This window comes from Hippoglossus hippoglossus, chromosome 6, assembly GCF_009819705.1.
Source record: "Hippoglossus hippoglossus isolate fHipHip1 chromosome 6, fHipHip1.pri, whole genome shotgun sequence".
Lineage (NCBI taxonomy): Eukaryota > Metazoa > Chordata > Actinopteri > Pleuronectiformes > Pleuronectidae > Hippoglossus > Hippoglossus hippoglossus.
In genome coordinates, this window is record NC_047156.1 from 287,501 (window position 1) to 315,085 (window position 27,585).

Sequence of the window (27,585 nt, forward strand, 5' to 3'; positions counted from 1 at the left end):
AAGAGGGAATCAAACAAACACAAAGTAAACTTCAAGTTCTGTACTTGTCCTAGTAACTTCTGCTGCGTGTTGTTGTTAACGAACCAGAGGAGCCTGATGTGAACACACGCACTGACTCTGCAGCTGATTGGACAGAAACTCACCTGTACGGTGGTGGTGGAGGGAGACTGAACCATCCTGGTCGGAGCGGGTGCCGCCAGGCGGACGGTGTGAGGTGTGACAGGAGCCTGCAGACGACACGGAGGAACAGACCACGTCACAGTCCAGATCATTGTAGTTCAACTGTTTCACACTTTAACTATCAAGCTACCTGCTGATGATTTTCTTCATCAACTGTTTCATGGTTTGGTTTATATTTTTATTTAATTTACACAAGTGATGATGAATGTCTCTTTTGTTCAATTAACAAAATGGGACTGAAAATCCAATTGAATGTTAATTGTTTCTTAATAAATCACAACATCATCTAACAGCACTTTACAGAGGAGACCCGACCAATCGGAAGCTGCTGTCAGACCCGCACTGAAGTCCGCACATGTTCCTGTATGTGAGAACAAGTGTCAGAGTGAGTCCACGTGAGGACACAGCAGGACAATGTGTGGAAGCTTCTCAGTGAGCGAGTGGACGTGTTGACGAGGTTTCTAACACGTGACGGACGTGAAACTGGAAGAACACAAACATCTCAGGATGAAGAAGAGGAGCCGCACACGTAGAAGACGAAGACGTCAACAAACACGAGGAGGTTCCAGATCTTCTGGTGATGAGGGCCGACGCCGGTGTGGATGAGCTGTAAACAACAACACTGATCTTTCCACAGCAGAGTTTATACGTCATGTCCGGCCTCCTGCTGCTCTACAGGCTCCGCCCCTGCTGCTCTACAGGCTCCGCCCCTCGCCTGATGTCCCCACATGTTCCTGTTGTTGTGATATGTGAATTCACATGTGGACCTTCACACTGACCCTCAATCTGCTGCTGCTTCACAGGACAAACACAAACTCTTCAGCATCATCAGGGCCGAACTCGTCTGAACTTCAGCGTTAATTCATACTAATTATTAACATCATAAAGAATGAATCAGACCAGCAGCCACTGAACTCAGTACCTGTGCAGATTCTGATTACGGTCAGTACCAGACGTACCGTGGTGGCGGTGCTGACCCGGATGGCGGCCCCAGCCGTCGGTGTGCCAGGTCTCTGGGTGATGTTGGCCACAGTCTGGGCCTGTTGGGTCTTGGCCTGAGCTTGAGCCAGGACCTGCTGAGGGACCATGACCAGCTGACCCGTCTCCGTCCGCACCAGAACCATACCTGAGAGAGGAGGAGACACGGGTCAGAAACCCAGCTGCTGTTCTTTATCATCATCACCCCGTTGTCAGTGATGGTGGACGTTCACTTCCTGTCACACTGGATATGAACTGGAGCTCTGATTGAAACAAACTATCTGTGAGTCGTTGCTTCTGATTCACTGATCAATTGATTTGTGTATAAAATGTACGTTTCGCTCATCATACGACTGGACCTTTGATCATCAACAGTTTCTGATCAATTCTCTGACAATGGATTGATTAATTGGTTTCCCTCCTTTGAGGAGTGAGGAGGAAGCTCGGGGTCGACAGGAAGTGACCCCGAGCTTCTGTCTCCACAGGGACCCGAGTGTGCTGTGACACCAGCGGTGACCCTCGGGTGAAGGTGCAGCACTCTCACCTGCAGGCATGGTGAAGCCGGGGGGCAGCTGGATGGTGGTCTGCTGCTGGGGCCGGACAGCCAGAGGAAGTTGAGGGGCAGCTGCCCGGGTCGAGCTCGCCACCATTGCGGGTCTCTGCTGCTGGAGGGAGGTGGCCATCACCGGGCCGCCCGGAGGCCTCACCACAGTCACCGCAGGCTGAGCCACCCCGTTCATGGCAGGTTTGACCCCTGTCAGGGTGATGGCAGCCGGACTGGACACGGTCTGGGTGATGGGGGACTGGACTGCAGAGGCGGTGCTGGTCAGGATGACGGTGTTTCCGGACACAGGCTGACTGGGCACCAGCATCTTGGCGTGCATCAGGGGGGTGCTGTGGTTCATCACCTGAGGGCTGGAGGCTGGGGGGGCGCCCTGGGTCACCACCTTAGGGTCCATCCCGTTCTGGGTGACGCTGGCCGCGGGGCCGGGGTGTCTCTGCAGGACCACGGTGGGAGCCGGTCCCGGGAAAGTGGGCTGAGAAGTCATGGGGTTGATGACCGCGGACCCCCCGGCACTGACAGCACTGATCACGGTGCTGCCTCCGGCCGGTGGCGCGACCGCGGGCGAGTTCACCAACTTTGCAGCTCCGCCGTTTCCGTTTAAACTGAGCAGAGCGGGAGATCCGCTCCGGGAACCGTCCGCCACCGGGACGGCGGAGGAGCTGGGAGCCGCGCTCGGAGCCAGGACAGCCGCCCGGTGGAAGCTAGCAGCGGCGGCGGGCGGAGTGGGCAAAGTTACGGGTCCCGGTCCGGGGGAAGCAGTCGGGGGAGCAGCTCCAACAGTTTGTAGCCCGGCTCCGGTGGTGATCACGGCCCCGGTAGCGACGGAGGAGGTAGAGGAGGAGAGGCTCGGACCGGAGAGCGGCTCGTTGGCGCCGGGTCCCTGGGTTAACCCCGCTTTCGGATGCCCTTGTTGCGGCTCAGCAGACCCCACTTGATCGCGCACTTTCCCTGAGAACTGAGCCGCGGCCGCCGGAGCTGCCTCCCGGTTCCCGTCGGAAAGCGAAGGGGCGGGAGTCTTTCTGTCGCCCAGCTGAGACTCGAGCGAACCCACCAGGTCGCTGACGGCTTTTTCATCCACCTCCGTGAAGAGCATGTCCTCCAGTGGGTCGGAGGCTCCCGCCATCTTTGATGTCGCTCCGTTGTGCAAATCGTATCTTAGAAGGTGCGCATGCGCCGAGGATCTGGCTGCTTTTCCAGCATAGAACCAGATCATATAGATATAGAGACACACACACACACACACACACTCACACACACACACACACACACACACACACACACACACACACACACACACACACACACACACACACACACACACACACACACACACTTTCTGCAGATGAAGAATATCGACCGTAATGTTTTTCTAGATCAGACATAATAACATAAACCTATTAAAACCTGTGATGGAATTTCACAATTGACCCAGTGGAATTTCACAAGAATAGAAAAAGAAATACTACCTACAAGGCTGTGCAATATAAAGCTGAGGATACAGGTGGTGTAACTGTAACATGTTCACTATGTCTCAGGCACGTCCACCTCCATCCCCAGCACACAGCTGTTTGTTGGTGCCACAGCTTCCTACAATACACTGACCACCACAGACTGGTAAAACCTTCCTGTAGAGGGCGGCACTGTTGTCTGACCAGTCCAGTTTGTTTTTACATCTCCAGGACATTACAGCTGTCCTCCACTCCCCCCGTGAATCACAACAGGGGTGGGGGATCTCCTTCTGTGTCAGGACTCCACCAGCTCCTTGGTTTTTCTGATGTTTGTGTGTGTGTTCTGTGGTCTCGTACCAGGGGCCTGATGAGTTTATCAACGGTTTTCTATTGTTGTCTCTTCTGTAAATTTGATCTAAGTTTATTTCTGATGAGTCTCAACTTCCTCTCACAACATTGCAAACATGATAGACTAATATACTTAAAAGTACCAGTGCAAAGATGTAATATACTCCATTAGAAGTAAAAGTCCTTCATTCAAAGGAACATTATAAGGAAACGATACTTTAATACTTTATTTATGAATCTGAATGAATGTGTGAGCTGCAGACGTCACCACATGATCATGCGAACGGTACTCGGTTACTCTCTCTTACAGGGGAACGGTACTCAGTTACTTTCCATCACAGTTATAACGGTACTCAGTTACTTTCCATCACAGTTATAACGGTACTCAGTTACTTTCCATCACAGTTATAACGGTACTCAGTTACTTTCCATCACAGTTATAACGGTACTCAGTTACTTTCCATCACAGTTATAACGGTACTCAGTTACTTTCCATCACAGTTATAACGGTACTCAGTTACTTTCCATCACAGTTATAACGGTACTCAGTTACTTTCCATCACAGTTATAACGGTACTCAGTTACTTTCCATCACAGTTATAACGGTACTCAGTTACTTTCCATCACAGTTATAACGGTACTCAGTTACTTTCCATCACAGTTATAACGGTACTCAGTTACTTTGTGTCCAGAGTACACGCGGCCTGTGTTTTTCTTCTGTCCTGCACACATCTAGGTGACGGCGCAGCGTAATCTCGCGAGAGTGTGAGTTCTCGTTAGCCCCCGCGCTCAGAAGCCTCTGATGGAGGAGGTGGCCATGTTGTAGCGACAGATAGAGAAGCTGAGCGGGATCACTACCCGAGACGTTCGGCTCTGAACCGGCCTTGTGAACCACACCATCCTCCGGGACCGTCCGTTCTGCTCCCCGTCACTGCGCCGGGCTACAGACGACACCATGAGCGGCGGGACGCCGTACCTGGGCAGCAAAATCAGCCTCATCTCGAAGGCCGCAATCCGCTATGAGGGGATCCTGTACACCATCGACACCGAGAACTCCACCGTCGCTCTGGCTAAAGGTGACGCTGCTCCCGGCGCCCAGCCCCGCTCCCAGCGGGGGGTACAGTCCGACCACGGTTCAGAATTAAAGGCTGAAAGAGAATCCGCTCCAAGCGGAGGAAGTTAATTTGTCCACAGGTTTGATTCAAAACACGTTAGCCAGGAGGCTAGGGCTAGCCTGCTAACGATAGCTAATATGCTAACAGCCGAAGCGGCACAGTGCGATGCGTCAGTCCCAGCAGAGAGAGCGATGGAGCGGGTCACTGAGGGGGGGGAAGCCGCCTGTGAGAGGCGCCATTCGGCTCAGTTTAACCCTCCTTTAATCACCTGTGGGCGGATTAACTCCGACCTGTGTCTGCTACATGAGTCAGCTAACGTTAGCATGGAGGCTAGCTGCAGCGGGTTTTAATGTTTTTCTGTCACCTGCTGCTCTGCATCCTGACGTGTCGTCACTCACCTGTTCGTGACGACAGAGCCGAGCAGCAGCTAGTGACGTAATGAGCAGCCATGTGTTTAAACACGTGTTTAATGTGGTGACCACTGGTTTGTAAACCTCGGTGCAGCAGGTTCCTTCATCTGCTTTGATCTTCCACTTCTCAAAGTAACGACACTCATTAAAACCTAAAACGGACTCGTTGATAATCAATTCTAACACATTCATTCACAAGTTCCAGCTTGTAAACGTCACTGACTGGTTTTTCACACTTTCTCATGAACACACTTGAAGATTTAACCAAACATTTGCAATATTTTCAACACAAAACAATAAGTAGACTAATTGAGAAAATCGTTTGCAGTTTAATCATTAATAACAAAGTTTCCATTAAAATGTGTTTAATTCAGAATTCAATAATATTAAATCAGTTCAAAGGAGAACCGCTCAGTTAAGTGCTGTATTGCTGAAGTGTGCCCGGAGGTTTTAGACCTGTGACTCTGTTCGTTGTCAGTTCGTTCCTTTGGAACAGAGGACCGCCCCACAGACAGACCCATCCCTCCTCGAGATGACACCTTTGAGTACATCATCTTCAGAGGCAGCGACATCAAGGACCTGACGGTGTGCGAGCCACCGAAACAAACCAGTTCTCTCCCTCAGGACCCCGCCATCGTCCAGGTTCGTCTTCACCACACACGCGTGTCGTTCTCGTCTTTGTGTTTGTAGTTGAATGTCTCATGTCTCTCTCTCAGTCGTCCATGGGCTCCAGCTCCTCGTCCTCTGCTTCCGCCGCCCCGACCCCGTTCCAAGCAGCTGGTTCCTATGGACTCTTCAATCGGGCCCCAGTTCCTGCCTACAACCAGTTCAGCACCAGCCCCCTGGTTTCCCCTCAGTTTGGACCTGTTGGTGTCGGTAGGAACATGACTTTTGATCAATGTGTGTGTTGAGACGTGTTTCGTGATTGTATTATTTTAACTGTGGGGAGAGCATGACATCCAAAGGTTCAGGGTCTGTCTGTGACTCTCGTACCACGTTAATCATGCCACAGAAAGTGGGGGGGGTTGATTCATGGCTTTCATCAGGCTGTCACTCTCCTCCTCTACAGCTGCACCACGCAAGTCTCACAGCTTCGATCTTAATGTTGTATCTGATACGTGACGCTGTGAATTTCATCATCACAGGAGACACGTTCAAGGCACATTTTAATGTCAGGTGTGAACAGATGAACTGAACACTTGTGATCAGATCCCAGGACAGATGTTAACACCAGGTGTGAACGGAGCCTCAGTTTTTGTTGAGTCGCCATTTGAGAGATGAGATGATGATCGGTTAACTCCTGCACGTGACACACAGACACACACACACAGACAGCTACAGATCAGATGGGTGTATTTACAGGAACACAGCCTCAGTCTCTTCCTGCTGTTCCTCTCACACAGGACAGTCAGTGGCGTTGTTTGACTTGAGCGTAGCCTCGACACAGACTCAGTGTGACTCACGCTCTCTGGTAACTGAAGGTAAAAGTCTGCAGGAGTACGAGGGAATCACAGATCCGTGTGTGCTGTTGTTTTCTGACACTGAGGTCCCGCCCATCTACACTCTCGACCAATGGCGAGTCAGTGTCGGCTGTCATATTATCAAATATTCCTCTGAAATTTGTGTTTAAAATTTAGGTTTGAACCAGCGGCCCACTCAATTTAGTCTAGAACTAATCGGCTCATGTGTTAACGCAGCTCATTGTAGTTTAATGAGAAGTGAACTAACACACATCTGTTGTCCAGGCCGCAACAGCCCCACCCTGGACCCTCTGAGGAAGAGCCCCACCTTAGAGCAGGTGATCCAGGCTGCTCCGTCGGCCCCGACCGCCGCCACCATCGCTCCGGCTCCTGGCCTGGGACGCAGGAGCCCCCCCCACACTCGCACGACTCCCCTCACTGCCGGGCAGAGCAGTCAGAAGGTCCAGCACCAGGATGGCGTCGACCCAAGGAGGGGTGAGACTGTCAGAGGAGGCCGCGGCAGCCAGGGCTGGTCTGTGCCCCGAACCATCTCCGCCTCTCACATCGCTGCTGTAGATAGGGCTCCCCCTGCAGGCCTGAGCCACTCTGTCTTTAGCCACTCAGGTGAGACGTCTGTGCTGCTGCTCCACTTTCACCTCCCACTAAGACTCATCAGATTTCACACATTCTCATGGAAATAAAAAGTTAATTTGAACAAACACAAAAAAGTTATTGTTTACACTATAATCCACATAACAGAGTGACGATAAGACTAAATAATGTCCGTGTCACCGGAGGGTCTGAGGTGAACCAGCTGATCAGTGAACACTGACTTCACACTGACTCGCTGTACTGTGAGATTTATTGTTTAGACAAAACACAACTAAGAATAAAAGAGCACAAAAATATTTAAACATATTTATATTAATGTCTGTTTTCACCTAAAAAAAGATGTTTCATCTTTTAGTTGTTTTTATTACTAACTTCATTTTACATTTCTGTGCTCATGAACGAGGCTCAGATGAAACTCTAAAGTTTGATACTGTGAACAGAACCTCTGTGTTTTATTAAACACTGTGTTCATGTGTTGTCTGAGCAGACGCCAGGGGGCTGAACACACCGTCTGGTGCTGCCGCTCGCTTGTCTCTGAAGTGTTTCTCTGCTGAACGTGTCCTGATTGACACAAGTCGAGGCTATAAGTTCTCGCTACAGTCGAGCTTCACTATGTCTGGCATCGTTTTACTTTCCACTGTGTCGTCATGTGATCGTTTTGTTGTGCTCTTCCTCTTCAAACTTCTTTCTTTTGACGGATGTCACCTTTATTTCAGCACCTGCCGGAGCACCGGCTAACCGCCGCGGGCGAGGAGGCGGCCACCGCGGCAGAGGACGCTTCAATGTTCGCCGGGACGGACCCATGAAGTTTGAGAAAGACTTTGACTTTGAGAGCGCCAACGCCCAGTTCAACAAGGAGGAGATTGACCGAGAGTTTCAGAGCAAACTGAAGCTGAAAGGTATATATTTAATTTTTGTACCAAATTAAATCTGGTTCGACAGCGGACGGCTGCGTTCTGTCAGACGCATTAAGAGACCAAGTGTATTCACTCTCAGATGAGAAGACGGAGAAGTCAGAGAAGACAGTGAATGGCGAGGACAAAGGCGATTCCGGCGTGGAGACTCAGAACAGCGAGGTCAATGCTGACGAGGAGGGCGACCCGCTCGGCCCCAACTGCTACTACGACAAGTCCAAGTCGTTCTTCGACAACATCTCGTGTGACGACAGCAGGTACGAGTGTGTGAACAGTGGTGTGTGTTAACGGTCTTCACCACTGAACTCACTCAGATGTTTCTTCTTTCTTTAGGAAAGCAAACGACAAGTCTGGAGGCTCCGTGTTCCCACGGTGAGTGTTGGTCTTGTCATGTGACTCAATTTCGGCCAATGAAAAACTTACATTATCAGGCCGCTTGTCGTCTGTCAGGTAATTAGTTCGAAATGAATCCTTCAAAATAAAGTGTTTTCAACTGTTTGTTCTTTTACATTAGAGTGAATTCATTCTCTTTCTTTCTTTCTTTCTTTCTTATTTATTTATTTATTTATTTATATATATATATATATATATCTCCTACAGGGAGCGGAGGCAGACCTGGGCGGAGGAGAGGCGAATGAATGCTGAAACATTTGGTATCCCTCTGCGTCGCGGTCGCGGAGGTTACCGTGGACGCGGCGGGATGGGTTTCCGTGGAGGTCGGGGGCGTCCTGTGAGCCGAGGGTCCTTCGGGCCCCCACAGGGCGTCGGCGGCTTCAGGGGAGGATACAGAGGAAACCAGGCGGGCCGGGAGTTTGCCGACTTGTCAGCATACAGGGTAAAGAATCTGTTTAAGTGGCTGAAGCACAGACATGTTTTTAAATCAGTTTGTAAAAGTGTGTTTTCTTTTCTCCTGCAGAAGGACAACAAAGTGTCTGCGTAGTCTCTGTGGACGAAGCTTCTACTCTGAGGTGGAACACTTGAAGATTGTCTACTAGTTGTATATTTGTCACCAGCACTGGGGTCGACTGCTCCAAAGCAACTTAACTCTGAATCTTTCAAAGGTGGAAACGACTACGATGCAGTTTATCACCGAAACCATTAAATCACAAACTCCAGATCTGTTCAAAAATGTCCTGAAATAATAATATTCAAGTTTCAGATGATGGTTTTGTTTTGGATAAATTTTCTGCCCCTGAACCTGTATTTGATCATTTGTTGTCCAGTGTGGTCACATGACTTCCTGTGACTCTCACTGATGTAGCTTTATTCTGTCGAGCACCAGGTCTCAGCTTTCTAATGTGTTTTTCTACCGTGTCCCTCACCGTCACGTCTCTTCGCCGCAGTGCTCGTGACTTTCGCCTGAAATCTTTTCACCCTTCACCTGCGTTTTGTTTTTTGTTTTTCCGTCGATCATAAGATGTTGACTTCTGTGTTTGACGCCATTGACGAGCTGAAAGTTAAATAATCTGTAATTTTCACAATCGGTCGATCGTCAATAAATGAGGTTCACATGTGACGCTGTAAATTCATTCGCTCCAGTTCTCCTTTCACGTTGCGGCTGCGTCAAGGAATAAAATCTGTATTTACACTGATCACATCAGTGAAATACTAAATGATTGATCGCCAGGAAATAACTTTTCAAGCAAAAACAGTGAAAAATCCTCTTATCACAAGATTGCCTATTTTTGTTACAAAATTAAATATTCTGTGGTTTGTGGATTTTTTACAGATTAAAGGATGTTTTGATTCATTGAAACATAATCAACACATTAATCGATAAAGAATATTGATTAATATACATTATTTCTTTTTATTTCTGCATTTAATGTGTCATAAAGCAGAAAAACATTTATTCATATTTAAAGGCAAGTCATTTCACACAAATATACAACAGACAATGTGTTTTTCTACGTTTTCTAGATCTAAAGTAAGAAAATAACAGAACTGTCCCAAAAAAAGAGTTAACATTTTCTTTTGTTCTTCCTTTGATGGAAAATTCAACTAAAACATCTTTCAGCTGAAAAAACCTTCATGCTTGTTATTTATGTATTTTTCTTTCAACTCTGACACATTGAATGTAGAACTATAAAGACACACTAACACTTTTCGCCTTCCCCATTAAACCATTCTCATCCCTGTAACCATAGAAACGGTCTGGTCTGTCTTGCGGCGTGATGTCACGTATGATGAGTGTTTGAGCGTAGCAAAAGTTTCTGAACAACATTCATGATTTTCATTTCTGAGTGAACGAAGGATCAGATGAATCGAGACGTAATAATCTGACGGGGAAGAAAGCGACGGACATGTTTCTGATAAAGACAAATGTTGTCATGGTAACTGACTCCTCCCACATAGAACAGGATAAAAACATGTACGTTGTTCTTTAAAGACAGAAATATTGTTCTTTTTAGTTTAAAATGTATAATGTTCATTTGTTTTATTGTTCCTGTGAAGACAAGTAAATTTACCTTTAATGACGTCACCGCTCAGGAAACAGCTGAGACTTTTATTCTGAAATGTTGAGGTGGAGCTGAATCTGTTTCCTGTCGCAGAAGTTTCTCCTTCACATTAAAGCTCTTAAAAAGACAAAAGTAAGGTTGTGTCCAGCTGTTGTTCACACAGATGTGTTTCCATGGAGATTGGAGAGTTGCAGCATCACAACAGACTTACTTTCTTAATGAATAAATCAAACATTTAGAATATAAAGTCTCAATTAAATGACAAGTTCATGGATTCTGTACAAAACTGGAAAAATTTAACGTGTGTTAAATTCTGTTAATGACGAGTAAAATGGATTTAGTTTTTAAAGGCTCATGCCGACATTTCATCTTCTAATGAGGACCTTATTATATTGTATTAGATTTTTAAAAGATTTATCATTCAGAATAATCAAGTGCATATTTTTCATATAGCTTAATTTTATATAAAAGTTGAAAAAGTGAAAGTTTGAATTGATGAGGTCGTTGTGATGCTTCACTTCTTTCATCATCTGGTTCTTTGAGCATCACAACAGACTTCAGTTCACAGGCCGAGCTGGATCAGCACCTGGGGCCCCTGGGGGCCTGAAAGCTGCAGGTTCCCTGTGACTCTACAGGCCGAGCTGGATCAGCACCTGGGGCCCCTGGGGGCCTGAAAGCTGCAGGTTCCCTGTGACTCTACAGGCCGAGCTGGATCAGCACCTGGGGCCCCTGGGGGCCTGAAAGCTGCAGGTTCCCTGTGACTCTACAGGCCGAGCTGGATCAGCACCTGGGGCCCCTGGGGGCCTGAAAGCTGCAGGTTCCCTGTGACTCTACAGGCCGAGCTGGATCAGCACCTGGGGCCCCTGGGGGCCTGAAAGCTGCAGGTTCCCTGTGACTCTACAGGCAGAGCTGGATCAGCACCTGGGGCCCCTGGGGGCCTGAAAGCTGCAGGTTCCCTGTGACTCTTCATTTCTGTTTCATCAAACTAAAAGCTGCTGTCACAAGGTAAATCTGTAAACTATCTTTCCCCCAAATACAAATCAGGTTTCAACTGATTGAAAAATTCTAACAAAAATATACATATACTGTATAATTTTACATATTCTGAACCCCAGATGCTGAGGTTCAAATAGTAATGACTAGTGCATCTGAACACTAATAAACCACGAACCTGGCGGACACAGAGAAGTCGATCAAACTTGAGTCTCTAGAGCAGCCATTCCCAAACTTAAGAATGCCGCGGCCCAATTTGAAAACTGAAAGATTTGTGCGGCCCACCCACACCTTTAATCACAACTATATGATCTACACACAGGACAAGAATCAACTATTACCATACCATACGTTGACTTTAAAGCAAATACTGTGAGGAACATTGGCAGTTTGTTGAAAAAAATCCTGAATATATGGATGTATGAGTTTGATTATGATATTGAAGCACAGGACTAGAATCAACTATTACCATACATATTGTAAGCTATTTTATTTAGTGGCTTTATTATGGAAGGTTGGTGTGTAGTTCCTGTTATAAGCAGGGTGTTGTTTGGGGCTCTTGTTTTGAAGGGGTTCTAACGGAAGTGGTGTTGTCCCGATTCAATAACATCTGTCATGTCCTTTTTCGGCTGATGCCTTAAAGTATAAGAGAGCAAAACGCTCGGCTCCAATATTATTCATTTTATAGCAAAAATAATTGTATATGAACGTAGGCATATGCAGTGCAAGTACACCCCCCCAAAAAACGCTCGCTATCACATGTCCATCAACTGACATTAACACTGGATTTCCTCTGGTCTGACACCTCAAGCAGTTTGTCTCCATATACTTGATACTGAATCACATATCGCGTGAAGTGACATCGTGTCACCTGTAACTCACACACACACACACTCACTCACTCACTCACTCACTCACTCACTCACTCACTCACTCACTCACTCACTCACTCACTCACTCACTCACTCACTCACACACACACACACACACACACACACACACACACTCACTCACTCACTCACTCACTCACGCACACACACACGCACTCACTCACACGCACACACACACACACTCACACACACACACACACACACACACACACACACACACTCACACACACACGGTCAGCAAACACAATGACACCTGCTCTATAGGTCAGATAAAATAAGAACAACGTGGAATTTAAATCTCATGTCTTTGTTTCATTACCTGTGATGATTACTTTTTTTAAAAAATCAATCATACATTTTTTGTGGTAATCAACACTTACTTACAAATCTGAAACTTTTGTATCTATTTATTTTCTGATGACCTGTCACGGCCCAGCTGCAGTGGCTTCGCGGCCCACCAGGGGGCGCGGCCCACACGTTGGGAAGGACTGCTGTAGAGGAACTGTTCACCAGGTTCCTGGAGGCTTCACCTGCGGAGGGATCATCACCGGACCAGCCTGCTCGACCCCGGGCCACCAAGCAGCCCCCCCACCCGACGGCCGCCGGGGTGGGGGGGGCAGCGGGCACGCGAGTGAGCTGCGCCGTGCGTGAAGGCGCGTGTTGCTCCAACCTGCTGCTCAAGGAACGAGACAGTTTTGAGAATATAAGAAGTAGAAAGTACAGAAATATGTGTTCAAATGTAGCGAGTAAAAGTAAAAAGTTGTCAGGGAAATAAATACTCAAGTAGAGTACAGATATGTGAAAAATATAATAAGTACAGGAACGAAGTATTTGTACTTCGTTACTTCCCACCTCGGCCTGGAGCAGGTTAGCTGACAAACAGATTAATAAACAGATAAACACAAAAGATCTAAACTCCAGTAAAGAACAGATTCCTGTGACATCAATCAATCAATCAAATTTTATTTGTATAGCCCATATTCACAAATCACAATTTGTCTCATAGGGCTTTAACATGGTGTGACATCCTCTGCCCTTAACCCTCAACAAGAGTAAGGAAAAACTACTTAAAAACCCTTTTAACAAGGAAAAAAAAGAACGTAGAAACCTCAGAGAGACACATGTGAGGATCCCTCTCCCAGGACGGACAGAAGTGCAATGGATGTCAAGTGTAAAGTAGAACATCAACAAGATAAAGGTTTTAGCAGCATTGATTAGGGTAAACATTTTGAAGTATAACTGAAGGTCAGTGAATTGGTGGATTAATGTCATTAATGGTCAAGTGTCTGAGGAGAAATACTATGTATCGAGCAGTCCTGCTGCAATCATAGTCCATGGTCAGCAGCCAGCAAGATCATGATCCACCATCAAGATCGGATGCCACTATAGTCCACAGTCATTGTCCACTGCCGCCATTAGGATCCATCATCAGCTGCCACCTCGGTCGTGGTCCACTACCAGTATCTGATGCCAACACGATAAAGGATCTGCCTTTGTTATCACGATCAGCCAGCACGATGCAGAATCCACCATACTGGATCCACCATTACGATCTCTGATACGTGATCCCCAGATCCTAATCCATGATGTGGCCACAGCTGCGGCCCTGGATCTGCGGACGATAAGGCAAAGGGACTCCGACATGTACTCAAGTACAGCTACTAAGTATTTGTACTAAGTATTTGTACTAAGTATTTGTACTAAGTTACTTCCACGGCTGCAGAAACTACAGTGGTGTCAGACTGATCTGTGATTGGTGCAGAATGATGTGACCATATCCTTTAGCTCCTCCCCTTCCTCCTTCTCACTGGGACCAGCTCGTCACAGCTGAGGCAGCAGAGACATCCGGACCAGACCAGGACAAGGACCAGACCAGAACCAGACCAGAACCAGAACCAGCAGAACCATGGCACTAACCAGCGACCCCAACTACCAGAAGCTGCAGCAGTGGTACCAGGATCATGGAGCAGGTCTGAAGATGAGGGACATGTTCGATGAAGACAAGGACAGATTCTCCCGCTTCAGGTGAGACATGACCCGGGATAAGAGGCCACAGACCGTGAGAGGACTGTGACTGCTGTCCCGTCACTTCCCGGTTCTCCCCGGTGTGTTTCCGTGTTCGCTCCGTATGAAGGTCACCGAGTGTCTGACACGATCCTGTCTGTCGGTATCTGTCCACCTGTCTGTCGGTATCTGTCCACCTGTCTGTCGGTATCTGTCCACCTGTCTGTCGGTATCTGTCCACCTGTCTGTCGGTATCTGTCCACCACAGACTGGTTCATTAGCAGCTCATATTAGCATGCGAGCTAAGGCCTCTCATAAAACATGTGCTGAGCTTCACACCGGGGCTTCACACCGGGGCGTGTCGGTGATAAAGTCGGTGACTCCGGGTTAAAGAGTCTGGACGTTAAACCCTCAGCTGGGTGTTTGATTCATACGGTCGGCTGTCTGAAAGGGGCGGTGTCTAACAGGCTAACGGATGCTAACCGAAGGTGCACTGTCCGATAATGGCCACCGGATGCAAGAGGCCGAGGCGGCCTGAGCAGCTGCTGCGGCTCCGTTTGTTTTTAGGTGTAACGGTCACATTGGTCCTTATAGAGATAGAAGAACAACTGTTCACATGATAAACAGGTTAAGACTGTGTGTGTGTGTGTGTGTGAGTGTGTGTGAGAGAGCATCATGTCTCAGCCAATCAGGAGCAGGGAGCTGTGTGTGTGTGTGTGTGTGTGTGAGTGTGTGTGAGAGAGCATCATGTCTCAGCCAATCAGGAGCAGGGAGCTGTGAGTGTGGGTGTGTCCTCAGTAGAACAGGAACTCAGCTGTTCAATATGTCGGTAATGAACCACAGACAGTTTCATGGAGAAGATGCTTCATACCTGCAGCTTTTACTTTGGTCCATGTCCCATCTGCTAACATGGAGGAGGTTTATGAGCTATACTGCAGACAGACACCAGGGGGCGATCAAGTTGTTCATCTTTATTTTTAAAATAAGTTCATTGGTCAGATCTGATTATCAAACTCAAACATCGGGAGAGAAGGGAGACGATTTATTCTGTCTGTCGTCTGTGACTCTCTGTCTGTCGTCTCTGAATCTTTGTCTGTTGTTGGACAGCACCACTCTGCAGACAGATGATGGAGACATCCTGCTGGACTACTCCAAGAACCTCATCAACCAGGATGTCATGGCTATGCTGCTCGCCATGGTAACGTGTCCGTCTCTGGTCAACCTGGACCCTCAGGCTCCGCCCATACTGACTCACCCGCAAACACAAGTCACATAAACGTCCACTGGTCATGTGATGTAAACAGGAAGTAGATGTCTCCTCTGCAGCTGGTTGCTTAGTAACAGAAACTCCTCTGAAGGAGGAGCAGTGAAGAGTCAGAGCAGGGACGACGAGGTGGAACTGTTACTGACAGGAAGTGTTAGAAACAGGAAGTGTTACTGACAGGAAGTGTTACTGACAGGAAGTGTTAGCTTTGTGTTCACCGCTGGTAGTCGAGTCATGTGACTGATGAGAACCAATCAGGAAGAGAACGTGTCATCGTTGACTAAAGTCTCAGTTTGTGTTCAGACTCTGATCCAGAGGCTGGAAACTCCAGCAGGCGTAACCATAGTAACAGAGATGAGGTCATGTGTGGGTGGAGCCTCAGAGTCAGGTCTCTATTGATTCTGTAAAACAGGAAGATTACAACACTTTATTTTGAAAGAGTGAACACACATCCTGCCTGTGGCTTTGTGCAGCAATGTTGTGTTAACATGGTGGAAGGTGGTGTTTCAGCACAAACACACAAAACCCCACCCACACACACACACATACAGGGTGATGCAACAGTTTGTTACGACAGGTGAGGAAGTGTGTGTCTGTTTGACTTTGTGTGTTTTTATCTTCTCATGTTCTCAGGCCAGGTCCAGGAAGGTGGAGGAGGCCAGAGAGAAGATGTTCTCTGGAGAGAAGATCAATTTCACCGAGGTACTGACGTCTACGTTTCCTCCTCACTCGCATGTCACATAAAGCCCACATGTATCCCATGATCCTTCACTGCAGAGCCCAGGATCACTGGGACCTGTGTGAATCATGAATGTGTCTTTGTTCTGTGAGCAGGTCGGCATTCACCTCAACTGTAAGTGACCGAATAAGATAAAGTGAGCGAAGGTATAATAATCACCTGTGTGTGTCTGTGTGTGTCTGTGTGTGTTCACAGGGTCGGGCCGTGCTCCACGTCGCGTTGCGTAATCGCTCCAACACACCGATCAATGTCGATGGTAAAGACGTGATGCCGGAGGTGAACAGGGTGCTGGACACGATGAAGGCCTTCTGTCACGTAAGCTGTGTGTGTGTGTGTGTGTGGTTGTGTTGTGTTGTGGTGTGGTGTGTGTGTGTGTGTGACGTTTGCGTTGTGTTCACAGAAAGTTCGCAGTGGCGAGTGGAGAGGCTTCAGTGGGAAAAGCATCACTGACGTCGTGAACATCGGCATCGGAGGCTCTGACCTGGTGAGAGGCCACACGCACGTCACATGACTGACAATGGTGTTTCCATGGAAACACATAAACAGCTGATTCAGTCTATTAATAAATGACATGAGTGGAATTTAACACATGTCAAATAAAACAGAAACAAGGAATTATTCTACAGATATAGGAGTAAAAACTAATTATAATTCTCTGTTGGGTTTATTGGCGGTGATGCACCTTGGTTGTCACCCGCAAAGAAAATCAAGTTTTAAAATAACCTTCCAGTTTGTGATCATGTGACTGGTCGTGTTGCGTTCAGGGACCTCTGATGGTGACGGAGGCTCTGAAGCCGTACTCCAGCGGTGGACCCAACGTCTGGTTCGTCTCCAACATTGACGGGACTCACTTGGCCAAGACCATCGCTCAGCTCAACGCAGAGACCACGCTGTTCATCATCGCCTCCAAGGTGACCACACACACACACACACACACACACACAGACACAGACACACACACACACGCGTCTCCTTGACTCACTTTGTGTGGTCCACCCTCTTGCAGACGTTCACGACTCAGGAGACCATCACCAACGCAGAGTCAGCCAGAGACTGGCTGCTGCAGGCGGCCAATGACGTGAGTTCACATCATCTTCATCATCAGAGCAGAGACAGATTCATCATCGTCATGTTTGTGTCTCTTCTCATGTTTACTCTTCTTTCCACAGAAATCTGCTGTTGCCAAACACTTTGTGGCTCTTTCCACCAATGCAGTAAGTCTCCCCCCCCCCCCCCCCCCCCCCCCCCCCTCTCACCACCACCCAGCGACTGTTTGTGTTGAAATCAGGAACCAGAGGAACCGGACTAGTTACTAAACGACCCTGAGAACGTTTCCTCATAGTTTATTGGTTCAGGTGAAACCTGTCTGCGACTCTGATGCGTGTTCGTACAAGTGGCTCAACAGTTTCAGTGTTAATCTTCTTATTTCATATTATTTACAGTTATTAATCCAGGTTTTTCAAGATTGATCGTTTGTACTGTAAAAAAACATTAAAGGTCTGCCCCCCCCCCCCCCCTCTCTCTCTCTCTCTCTCTCTCTCTGCCCCCCTCGCTCGCCCTCAGGTCAAAGTCAGGGAGTTCGGCATCGACACGGCGAACATGTTTGAGTTCTGGGACGTAAGTATGTGACCATGTGTGATGCAGTGGCAGGTCGGTGACCTTTGACCTCAGTGTCCTGCCTGTGATTGGTGGAGTGACTGCGTGATGTCATGTTTCAGTGGGTCGGAGGTCGTTACTCGCTGTGGTCGGCCATCGGTCTGTCCATCGCTCTGCACATAGGTACGTCTCACATCAAGTTAGAGACCAGATCGAGCAGAACTTCATTTAGAAGTTTCACAGTCAGTTCAGCTGCTTTTATTTTGACAGTCTGACTCAGTGTGAACAAAACTCACTGGATCAATGACAACATCACACTTCCTGTTTACATCCTACAAAGCATCATGGGAATTATAGTTTCATGCACATGAAAACATTAGCGAGTTGTATTTCTCATCAGTTTATCACACGTGACCTCTGACCTCTGCTTGGTTTCAGGATTTGAAAACTTCGAGCAGCTTCTGGCAGGAGCTCACTGGATGGTAACACACACACACACTCACACAGACACACACGCTCACACAGACAATCACACACACAGACACAGATACACACACACACAGACACACACACACAGATACAGACACAGACACACACGCTCACACAGACAATCACACACACAGACACAGATACACACACACACAGACACACACACACACAGATACAGACAATCACACAGACACACACACTCACATAGACACAGATACAGACTCACACACACTCACACAGACACACACTCGCACAGACACACACACAGATTTTTATTTAAAATATTCAAACCTACATGAAAATGACATGAACTTAAATCTTGTTCTTCATTGATTAATTCATCACTAATCAATTATAAATTATTGTTGTTAAAAATTACAGGTAAAATTTAATATAAATATTTCTAATAATTAAATGTCATTTAGTTATGACGGTGACTAAAACATGTTTTAATTTAGTGAGCTCTGTGATGTCATCGTTACCCAGCATCCTCTCCTCTGCAGGACAACCACTTCCGCCGCACCCCCCTGGAGGACAACGTGCCCGTCCTGCTCGCTGTGCTCGGAGTCTGGTACATCAACTTCTTCCAGGCTGAGACACACGTCATGCTGCCCTACGACCAGTACATGCACCGCTTCGCTGCCTACTTCCAGCAGGTCTCACACACACACACACACACACACACACACACACACACACACAGACACACACGTCATGCTGCCCTACGACCAGTACATGCACCGCTTCGCTGCCTACTTCCAGCAGGTCACAGACACACACACACACGTTCAGACACAGACACACAGACACACACACACACACACACACGTTCAGACACACACACACACACACACACACACGTTCAGACACAGACACACAGACACACACACACACACACACACGTTCAGACACACACACACACACACACACACACACACACACGTCATGCTGCCCTACGACCAGTACATGCACCGCTTCGCTGCCTACTTCCAGCAGGTCTCACACACACACACACACACACACACACACACACACACACACACAGACACACACGTCATGCTGCCCTACGACCAGTACATGCACCGCTTCGCTGCCTACTTCCAGCAGGTCACAGACACACACACACGTTCAGACACACACACACAGACACACACACACACACACACACGTTCAGACACACACACACACGTCATGCTGCCCTACGACCAGTACATGCACCGCTTCGCTGCCTACTTCCAGCAGGTCACAGACACACACACACACACACACACACACACGTTCAGACACACACACACGTTCAGACACACACACACACACACGTCATGCTGCCCTACGACCAGTACATGCACCGCTTCGCTGCCTACTTCCAGCAGGTCACAGACACACACACACACGTTCAGACACACACACACACACAGACACACACACACGTTCAGACACACACACACACACAGAAACACACACACACACACACACACACACACGTCATGCTGCCCTACAACCAGTACATGCACCGCTTCGCTGCCTACTTCCAGCAGGTCACAGACACACACACACACACACGTTCAGACACACACACACACACACGTTCAGACACAGACACACAGACACGTTCAGACACACACGTACAGACACACACACGTTCAGACACACGTACAGACACACACACGTTCAGACACACACACACACACACACGTTCAGACACAGACACACACGTACAGACACACACACGTTCAGACACAGACACACACACGTACAAAACATTTCATCATTAAATGTATAAAACACTGATCCTAAAGATTCTAAATAAATGAACTAAATATTTCTTACTTATTTGAAGTAACTCGTTTTTGACAGAATCCTCGACTTTCTGCTGCAGACACAATGAATCTTCTAAATATTATTAGTTTTTATAGTAGATTTAAATTGAAATCACATGTTGGGAGGCACCAGCAGGGGGCGCTGTTCTCAGAGAGGTAGAACAAAGTCAGTGAGTTTAACTCAGAGGCGAAGGAGGAGTTTAGGTCCAGATCAGTTTGTTTCATTCACGTTCAGTAAACCACAGCTCGAACACTTTGACGGGTTCACACGTTTGAACTCGTCCCACGTTCTGCTCCTCAGGGCGACATGGAGTCCAACGGGAAGTACATCACCAGCGACGGAAGTCGTGTCAACTACAACACGGGCCCCATCGTGTGGGGGGAGCCGGGGACCAATGGACAGCACGCCTTCTACCAGCTCATCCACCAAGGTCGCGCACACCACGCGGTTGACGTGGACGACTCTGCATCCTAGTAGAGACTGAACATAATCGATTCATGTTTTCCAATACGTGCATTTCTCAGCGATGCAGCTGCAAAACGATACGTGCACATGTAATTCATCTGCTACACAACACGAGACACACAACATCAGGGTTAAAGTGAACAGAATGATCCGGTTTCATGATCCGACATCATCCATTAACAACTAAGTACACACACACACACACACACACACACACACACACACACACACACACACACACAGGCTGCAGACAAAGTTCTTCCTGCAGATTATCACAAAATGCTGAGTTTGAATTTTGAATTGAAAACCTTATTTTGTAAATTACAGCAAACTTATAACAGCAACAGTCAAACACATCATGAGGCTCGTGAAGATTCACACCTTTAGTCCCACAGCGATAACAAATAATCACGTATAGAAATAAAATTCTTCGATGCATCGATAATAGTTTAATAATCGAATCATGAGGTGACGAGAGATTCACACCTCTACATTTTATGAATGAGTTTGTTCAACGTTTACCTTTGGCTGACTGTGAAGCTCTGTGATTGGCTGTTAGTGAAATGCGTGAGTGAAGCATTAACGGATTCTGTCGTCTACAGGTACTCGTATGATTCCTGCCGACTTCCTCATTCCTGCTCAGTCTCAGCATCCAATCAGAGACAACCTCCACCACAAGGTAACGCCTCCACTGTACCTCAACATTTCCTGTTCCCCTGAAACCACCAAACATTAGCTCATGAGGATCAGCTGATGACGACCAGCTGATAATCAGCTGACTCATGGTTGAGTCTTTAACCTTTGACCTTCAACCTGAGCTCGGTGTCATGTGATCTGTGTTTGTCGTTCTCAGATCCTCGCGGCGAACTTCTTGGCTCAGACCGAAGCTCTGATGAAAGGAAAAACCACGGACGAGGCTCGTAAAGAGCTAGAGGCCAGCGGCCTGAAGGGCGGCGCTCTGGAGCAACTGCTGCCTCACAAAGTAAAATGATTCTGTGCAACATCAGGACTCATCACTCACATTCAATTAGTTTTAAAACTCACATTTCTTTCACTTTAGGTTTTTCAAGGAAACAAACCGAGTAACTCCATCGTCTTCAAGAAGCTGACGCCGTTCATTCTGGGAGCTCTGGTCGGTAAGTGAGACATCAGAGGACCGAGAGTCAATCAATACGTCAATCAATCAATACGTTGTCTGATCATTGATGTGTTTTGTTTTTCAGCCATGTATGAACATAAGATCTTCGTTCAGGGCGTCATGTGGGACATCAACAGTTACGACCAGTGGGGGGTGAGCTGCACCACACTTTACCAGCAGAGGGCGGTAGTCGGTATCTAATAAAACTCCTGATCCACTTTCCTGGAAATCTGTTCAGGAGGTTTTATATGGAGGCTGATGAAGCATCACACTTTAAACAGCTGCTGGTTTTTTCAGGTTTTCACTAACGAAACTATGAAATATTTATTTGGGGGACAGATAGTTTACAGATTTACCTTGTGACTGCCCCCCCCCCCCTCTCTCTCTGGGACTCGAACACTCACCAAAGTGACTCTCCACTGTTGTGTGGCGTACACTCTCCTTATAGGGAATGACAAGGGAAGTTTAAATCAATGTCTGGTTGGTTAAGGCTCTGCTGTCAGTCAAACTGTCCATGTCTGTGATTGGTCATATGCAGTAAACCCCGCCTCTCATGTGCACGTAGTCAGATCTTGAGGAAAACCTGAGTTAAGTTAACGAGTTGATAACCAGCGTCATGTGACCACTGAGCCTGACTGTGATGTCAGGTTAAGTTCAGCTGGATAAACAGATCCTGGATATGTTGAACTCGCCTCATTATACAGAACACAGGTGTTTAGTGTTTTTAACCGTACGACTGCGACATGCAGCAGATTTGCGGCGCAACCGTCACGCAGCTCGGGCGTCTGGCCCGGGCGTCTGGCCCGGTATCTTTGTGTGACAAACAAACATGACCTGTTTAACACATTATCAATAAAACATGTTAAGTTACTGCACACGTGCACCACCTGCAGGTCACATGACCTGTTTGTGGGCTTTTAATGTGAAGAACCTTCAGGAAGTGTGGAGTTCCATCCTGTGCACTGACTCCTCCTCTTCATCACTGACAGGGTGGAGCTGGGGAAACAGCTCGCCAAGAAGATCGAACCGGAGTTGAAGGACGACTCCGAGGTCTCGTCCCACGACTCGTCCACCAACGGCCTCATCAGCTTCCTGAAGAAGAACTTCGACTGAGTCCCCCGCCCCCCCTCCCCCTTTAGTCCACTGTGATTGGTTGGATTTCCCCCCGAGCTGTGGAGCGAGCACTTTGTCTGTTCATGTGTTTTCACTGGAATAGAATTTATCTGATTAACAAGATAAAAGTAACTGTTACTGTAGGTGACCCCCCCCCCCCCCTACTCTCTCTCTCTCACACACACACACACACACACACACACACACACACACACACACACACACACACACTCTGAACCAAAATAAAAACCCTTTGTCTCTGAATCATGTTTGTTTTTGATCTGATTGGACAGAACTGAATCTTAATCAGTTAATATGATTTATTATTTTATTAGAAAACAAAGTAACAAAAAGCTTCAGTTTGATGTGAAACAAATAAAAACCTTTAAACCTGAATCGATCAGAGCAGCTGATCACTTATCAGCTTGAGTTTCTTACCAAATCAAAGTGACGACTGATAATCGATCATCAGCTGATCCAGGAGCTGCCACGTGTCACAGGTGTCTTGTGCTTCCTTTGGTGGGCGGGGCATACTTGAACAGGTGTCTCAGAGGGGCGTGGCTTCATTGTTGCAGGTGACAGACAGATGATGGACGTCTGCTTCAGCGTCGCAGCTGCAGGTTTCTATGTCCTCACTGTGCTGTGGACACTGTCCCAGGGACATGATGCTGGACATGGGGCCTGGGTTGGGGCCCTGCTCTGGCCCCTGGGGGCCTCCCTGTGTTATGTTGTGTCTCCAGTTTTGTGTGGACTTGTTCTCCTGAGCTGCAGCGTCCGTCTGATCTGGGACAGGAAGAGATGTGAGCTGCTACTGCCAGAGACAAGAGGGGTGCTCATCACAGGTCAGACACACAACACAGACACAATACAGAGACAGACACACAACACAGACACAATACAGAGACAGACACACAACACAGAGACAGACACACACACAACACAAACACAGAGACACACACAACACATCACAGGTCAGACACACAACACAGACAATACAGAGGCAGACACACAACACACACAACACAGAGACAGACACACAACACAAACACAGAGACACACACAACACATCACAGGTCAGACACACAACACAGAGGCAGACACACAACACAGACACAATACAGAGGCAGACACACAACACAGACAGACAGACACACACACACAACACAAACACAGAGACACACACAACACATCACAGGTCAGACACACAACACAGACACAATACAGAGGCAGACACACAACACACACAACACAGAGACAGACACACACACAACACAAACACAGACACACAACACATCACAGGTCAGACACACAACACAGACAATACAGAGGCAGACACACAACACACACAACACATCACAGGTCAGACACACAACACAGACAATACAGAGGCAGACACACAACACACACAACACAGAGACAGACACACACACACAAACACAGAGACACACACAACACATCACAGGTCAGACACACAACACAGAGGCAGACACACAACACAGACACAATACAGAGGCAGACACACAACACAGACAGACAGACACACACACACAACACAAACACAGAGACACACAACACATCACAGGTCAGACACACAACACAGACACAATACAGAGGCAGACACACAACACACACAACACAGAGACAGACACACACACAACACAAACACAGACACACAACACATCACAGGTCAGACACACAACACAGACAATACAGAGGCAGACACACAACACACACAACACAGAGACAGACACACACACAACACATCACAGGTCAGACACACAACACAGACAATACAGAGGCAGACACACAACACACACAACACAGAGACAGACACACACACAACACAAACACAGAGACACACAACACAGACACAGAGAAACAACACAAACACACAACAGACAACACAAACACAGACACACACAACACAGAGAAACACAGACACAACACAGAGACAGACACACAACACAGAGACAGACGCACACAACAGACAGACACACAACACAGACACACAGGACATGAGATTGTGTGTGTGTGTGTGTGTGTGTTTGTTATCAGGAAAAACAGGACGAGCTGAAGACGACGTTCTGATCACATTCCACCATGTTTGATGAAGAGATAGAGAACAACAAACAATGACACAAAGAGATGATGAGATAGAGAATGAGGAAACTTTACTGGGAGGTCACCACACAACTCCACAACCACACAATTACACAACCTGATACACAACTTGTGTGAGGTCGGAGGATGATGAAGATGTGAAGTCACGTGATGAAGATGTTAGAATGACGAACGTCTGCCGTAAAAACAATTGAATGTTTGAGGGACTTGGGTCCAACATGTTTGTGGGAATCAAACCCTCGACTCTTTCCATCGTTATGTGAAAATCTTTTCCCTCTTTATTTGAAAGAGTGTCCCCGGGACGTCTCTGACCTGCAGTGTCTCCTCAGGATGCGACTCGGGCTTCGGTCACGCTCTGGCAAAGCGTCTCAGTCTCATGGGAGTGAAGGTGTTTGCAGGCATGTTGGACGTGGACGGAGCTGGAGCTCAGCGGCTCAGAGAGACGTCTGAGAACCTGCATGTCCTCCAGCTGGACGTGACGGACAGACACCAAGTAGAGACGGTGCACAGGGACATCTGCTCTCAGGTGGGACACACAGGTACGTCCTCTTATATTTGAGACATTCAAACTTAGGACACAGGTATGACCTCCTCTGTCCACCATCATGTCTGTCTTCACTCTGCTGCTGGACAGAGGTCAGAGGACAGTGGTCAGCAGATAAAGGACAGCGGTCAGCAGACCGAGGTCAGAGGACAGTGGTCAGGACAGTGGTCAGCAGACCAAGGTCAGAGGACAGTGGTCAGCAGACAGAGGTCAGAGGACAGTGGTCAGCAGACTGAGGTCAGAAGACAGAGGTCAGAGGACAGAGGTCAGAAGACAGAGGTCAGCAGACTGAGGTCAGAGGTCAGCAGACAGAGGTCAGAGGACAGTGGTCAGCAGACTGAGGTCAGAAGACAGAGGTCAGAGGACAGAAGTCAGAGGACAGTGGTCAGCAGACTGAGGTCAGCAGACTGAGGTCAGAGGTCAGCAGACCAAGGTCAGAGGTCAGAAGACAGAGGTCAGCAGACAGAGGACAGTGGTCAGCAGACTGAGGTCAGAGGTCAGCAGACAGAGGTCAGCAGACTGAGGTCAGAAGACAGAGGTCAGAAGACAGAGGTCAGCAGACTGAGGTCAGAGGTCAGCAGACAGAGGTCAGAGGTCAGCAGACAGAGGTCAGAGGACAGTGGTCAGCAGACTGAGATCAGAGGTCAGAAGACAGAGGTCAGAGGACAGCAGACCGAGGACAGAGGACAGCAGACAGAGGTCAGAGGACAGTGGTCAGCAGACCAAGGTCAGAGGACAGCAGACAGAGGACACCTCTCAGCTGTCCCCCTCCTGCAGGTCTGTGGGGTTTGGTGAATAATGCAGGAATCCTTCAGTGTCCCATGGACGCGGAGCTTCAGCCGCTCTCAGCGTGCAGACGCTGCATGGACGTCAACTTCCTGTCAGCTGTCAACATGTGTCAGGTCTTCCTCCCTCTGCTGAGACGAGCCGGAGGACGCATCGTCAACATGTCCAGCATGGCAGGTCAACAGGAAGTCAAACTTTTCATTCAAATACAGTTTCAGATCAACGATGTTTTGATCCAGATGTTTGTCGTCCGTCCTGCAGCTGTGGTGCCGATGCCGATGTTCTCGGCGTACGGAGCGTCCAAAGCTGCTCTGAGCGTCTTCTCTCACGTGATGAGGATGGAGTTGTCTGATTGGGGCGTCAGAGTCGCTTTGAATCCAACCTGCAGGATTCAGAACAAGTAGGCCACATGATGACACCAAGCAGGACGTTTTTTTGTGTGTCTGTTGTCGATATCAACACAAACTGAAAGTGTTGGTTTCTGTTTCAGTTTTTCTTCATTTTATACGATTCTTTGTTGATGATTAAAACGCTCTTGAAGTTGTATTCTTCCGGTCACATTTGTTTTGTGTTAGATGATTAAATTTCACTGTGTCCTGGAGAATGTTGAGTGTAAAATAAAGTCCTTCCATTGTTTTCCATTTACTCGGGCCCGGGTCGCGGAGGTTTTCCAGACATCGCTCTGTCCTGACACCTTCCAGCTCCTCCTTAGGGATTTTGAGGCCTCCCCAGGCCTGATGGGATATGTAGTTCTGGATCTACAGTTTCCTGGTAAACCTCCAGCAGAAGGCGTCCAGCAGGATTCTGACTGGATGAACCTCCAGACGTGTTGTTTAGATGTGAAGGAGCAGAGGTTCTGCTTCCAGCCCCTGATGTCTGTGAGGAGCAGGATCTTGATAGTCAGAGTTTGACAAGGAGCCAGTGCAGAGAAGCTGAGAGCAGTAATATGATCTCTCCTAGTTCCTGTCAGCACTCGTGCTGCAGCATCTTGGACCAACTGGAGGCTTTTCACAGACTTACTGGGACGTCCTGATAATAAAGAGTCACACTGATCCAGTCTAGAGGGAACAAATGGACGAGTTTCTCAGCTTCCTTCTGAGACAGGATGTTCCTAATGTTCATAATACTGTGCA

At 47.8% G+C, this 27,585-nt stretch overlaps 5 protein-coding genes across 9 annotated transcripts in view; 3 read left to right on the top strand and 2 right to left on the bottom strand.

The window, feature by feature from the left end:
- Nucleotides 1–2,881, bottom strand: part of LOC117762640 (transcription initiation factor TFIID subunit 4-like) — a 17,207-nt gene extending 14,326 nt beyond the window's left edge. For 2 of the 4 annotated variants that reach the window (XM_034587126.1, XM_034587125.1), the window contains exons 1-3: nt 1,703–2,881; nt 1,140–1,306; nt 144–227 (exon numbers count right to left, since the gene is read on the bottom strand). In XM_034587126.1, coding sequence (XP_034443017.1) covers nt 144–227; nt 1,140–1,306; nt 1,703–2,846 — 1,395 coding nt within the window. In that variant the 5' untranslated portion in view covers nt 2,847–2,881. Of the gene's footprint in view, nt 1–143; nt 228–1,130; nt 1,307–1,702 lie in introns of all 4 variants that reach the window. The other 2 variants (XM_034587124.1, XM_034587123.1) reach the window with 1 other exon arrangement.
- Nucleotides 2,882–4,257: 1,376 nt separating this feature from the next.
- LOC117762649 (protein LSM14 homolog A-like) lies at nt 4,258–10,616 on the top strand. 2 transcript variants are annotated; one of them, XM_034587143.1, is made up of 9 exons: nt 4,258–4,595; nt 5,523–5,686; nt 5,761–5,920; nt 6,790–7,128; nt 7,833–8,015; nt 8,113–8,287; nt 8,364–8,402; nt 8,631–8,865; nt 8,947–10,616. In XM_034587143.1, the coding sequence occupies exons 1-9, from the start codon at nt 4,475–4,477 to the stop codon at nt 8,968–8,970; spliced, it is 1,440 nt and encodes a 479-aa protein (XP_034443034.1). In that variant the 5' UTR covers nt 4,258–4,474; the 3' UTR covers nt 8,971–10,616. The 2 variants fall into 2 exon arrangements, with proteins under 2 accessions (XP_034443034.1, XP_034443035.1); XM_034587144.1 differs by having other exon boundaries at nt 4,289–4,595; nt 7,836–8,015; nt 8,947–10,275.
- Nucleotides 10,617–14,164: 3,548 nt separating this feature from the next.
- Nucleotides 14,165–23,265, top strand: LOC117762646 (glucose-6-phosphate isomerase-like). Its single transcript, XM_034587139.1, has 18 exons — nt 14,165–14,397; nt 15,484–15,574; nt 16,274–16,342; nt 16,575–16,694; nt 16,780–16,863; nt 17,144–17,290; nt 17,386–17,457; nt 17,549–17,593; nt 17,943–17,996; nt 18,098–18,158; nt 18,414–18,457; nt 18,968–19,120; nt 20,586–20,715; nt 21,353–21,429; nt 21,604–21,732; nt 21,811–21,886; nt 21,974–22,041; nt 22,879–23,265. Exons 1-18 carry the CDS (start codon nt 14,279–14,281, stop codon nt 22,999–23,001), a joined length of 1,662 nt encoding a protein of 553 aa, XP_034443030.1. The 5' UTR covers nt 14,165–14,278; the 3' UTR covers nt 23,002–23,265.
- A 213-nt stretch (nt 23,266–23,478) lies between these two features.
- LOC117763120 (estradiol 17-beta-dehydrogenase 2-like) lies at nt 23,479–27,164 on the top strand. The gene is given in 6 exon segments (XM_034588025.1): nt 23,479–23,843; nt 25,452–25,661; nt 26,444–26,629; nt 26,714–26,826; nt 26,828–26,852; nt 27,154–27,164. Coding segments are annotated over 6 exon segments (801 nt in total). The 5' UTR covers nt 23,479–23,587.
- The window catches only part of LOC117763122 (transcription initiation factor TFIID subunit 4-like), a 4,201-nt gene continuing 3,776 nt past the window's right edge, over nt 27,161–27,585 (bottom strand). Inside the window, exons 5-6 of the mRNA XM_034588026.1 lie at nt 27,473–27,510; nt 27,161–27,328 (exon numbers count right to left, since the gene is read on the bottom strand). Coding sequence (XP_034443917.1) covers nt 27,161–27,328; nt 27,473–27,510 — 206 coding nt within the window. The remainder of the gene's footprint in view (nt 27,329–27,472; nt 27,511–27,585) is intronic.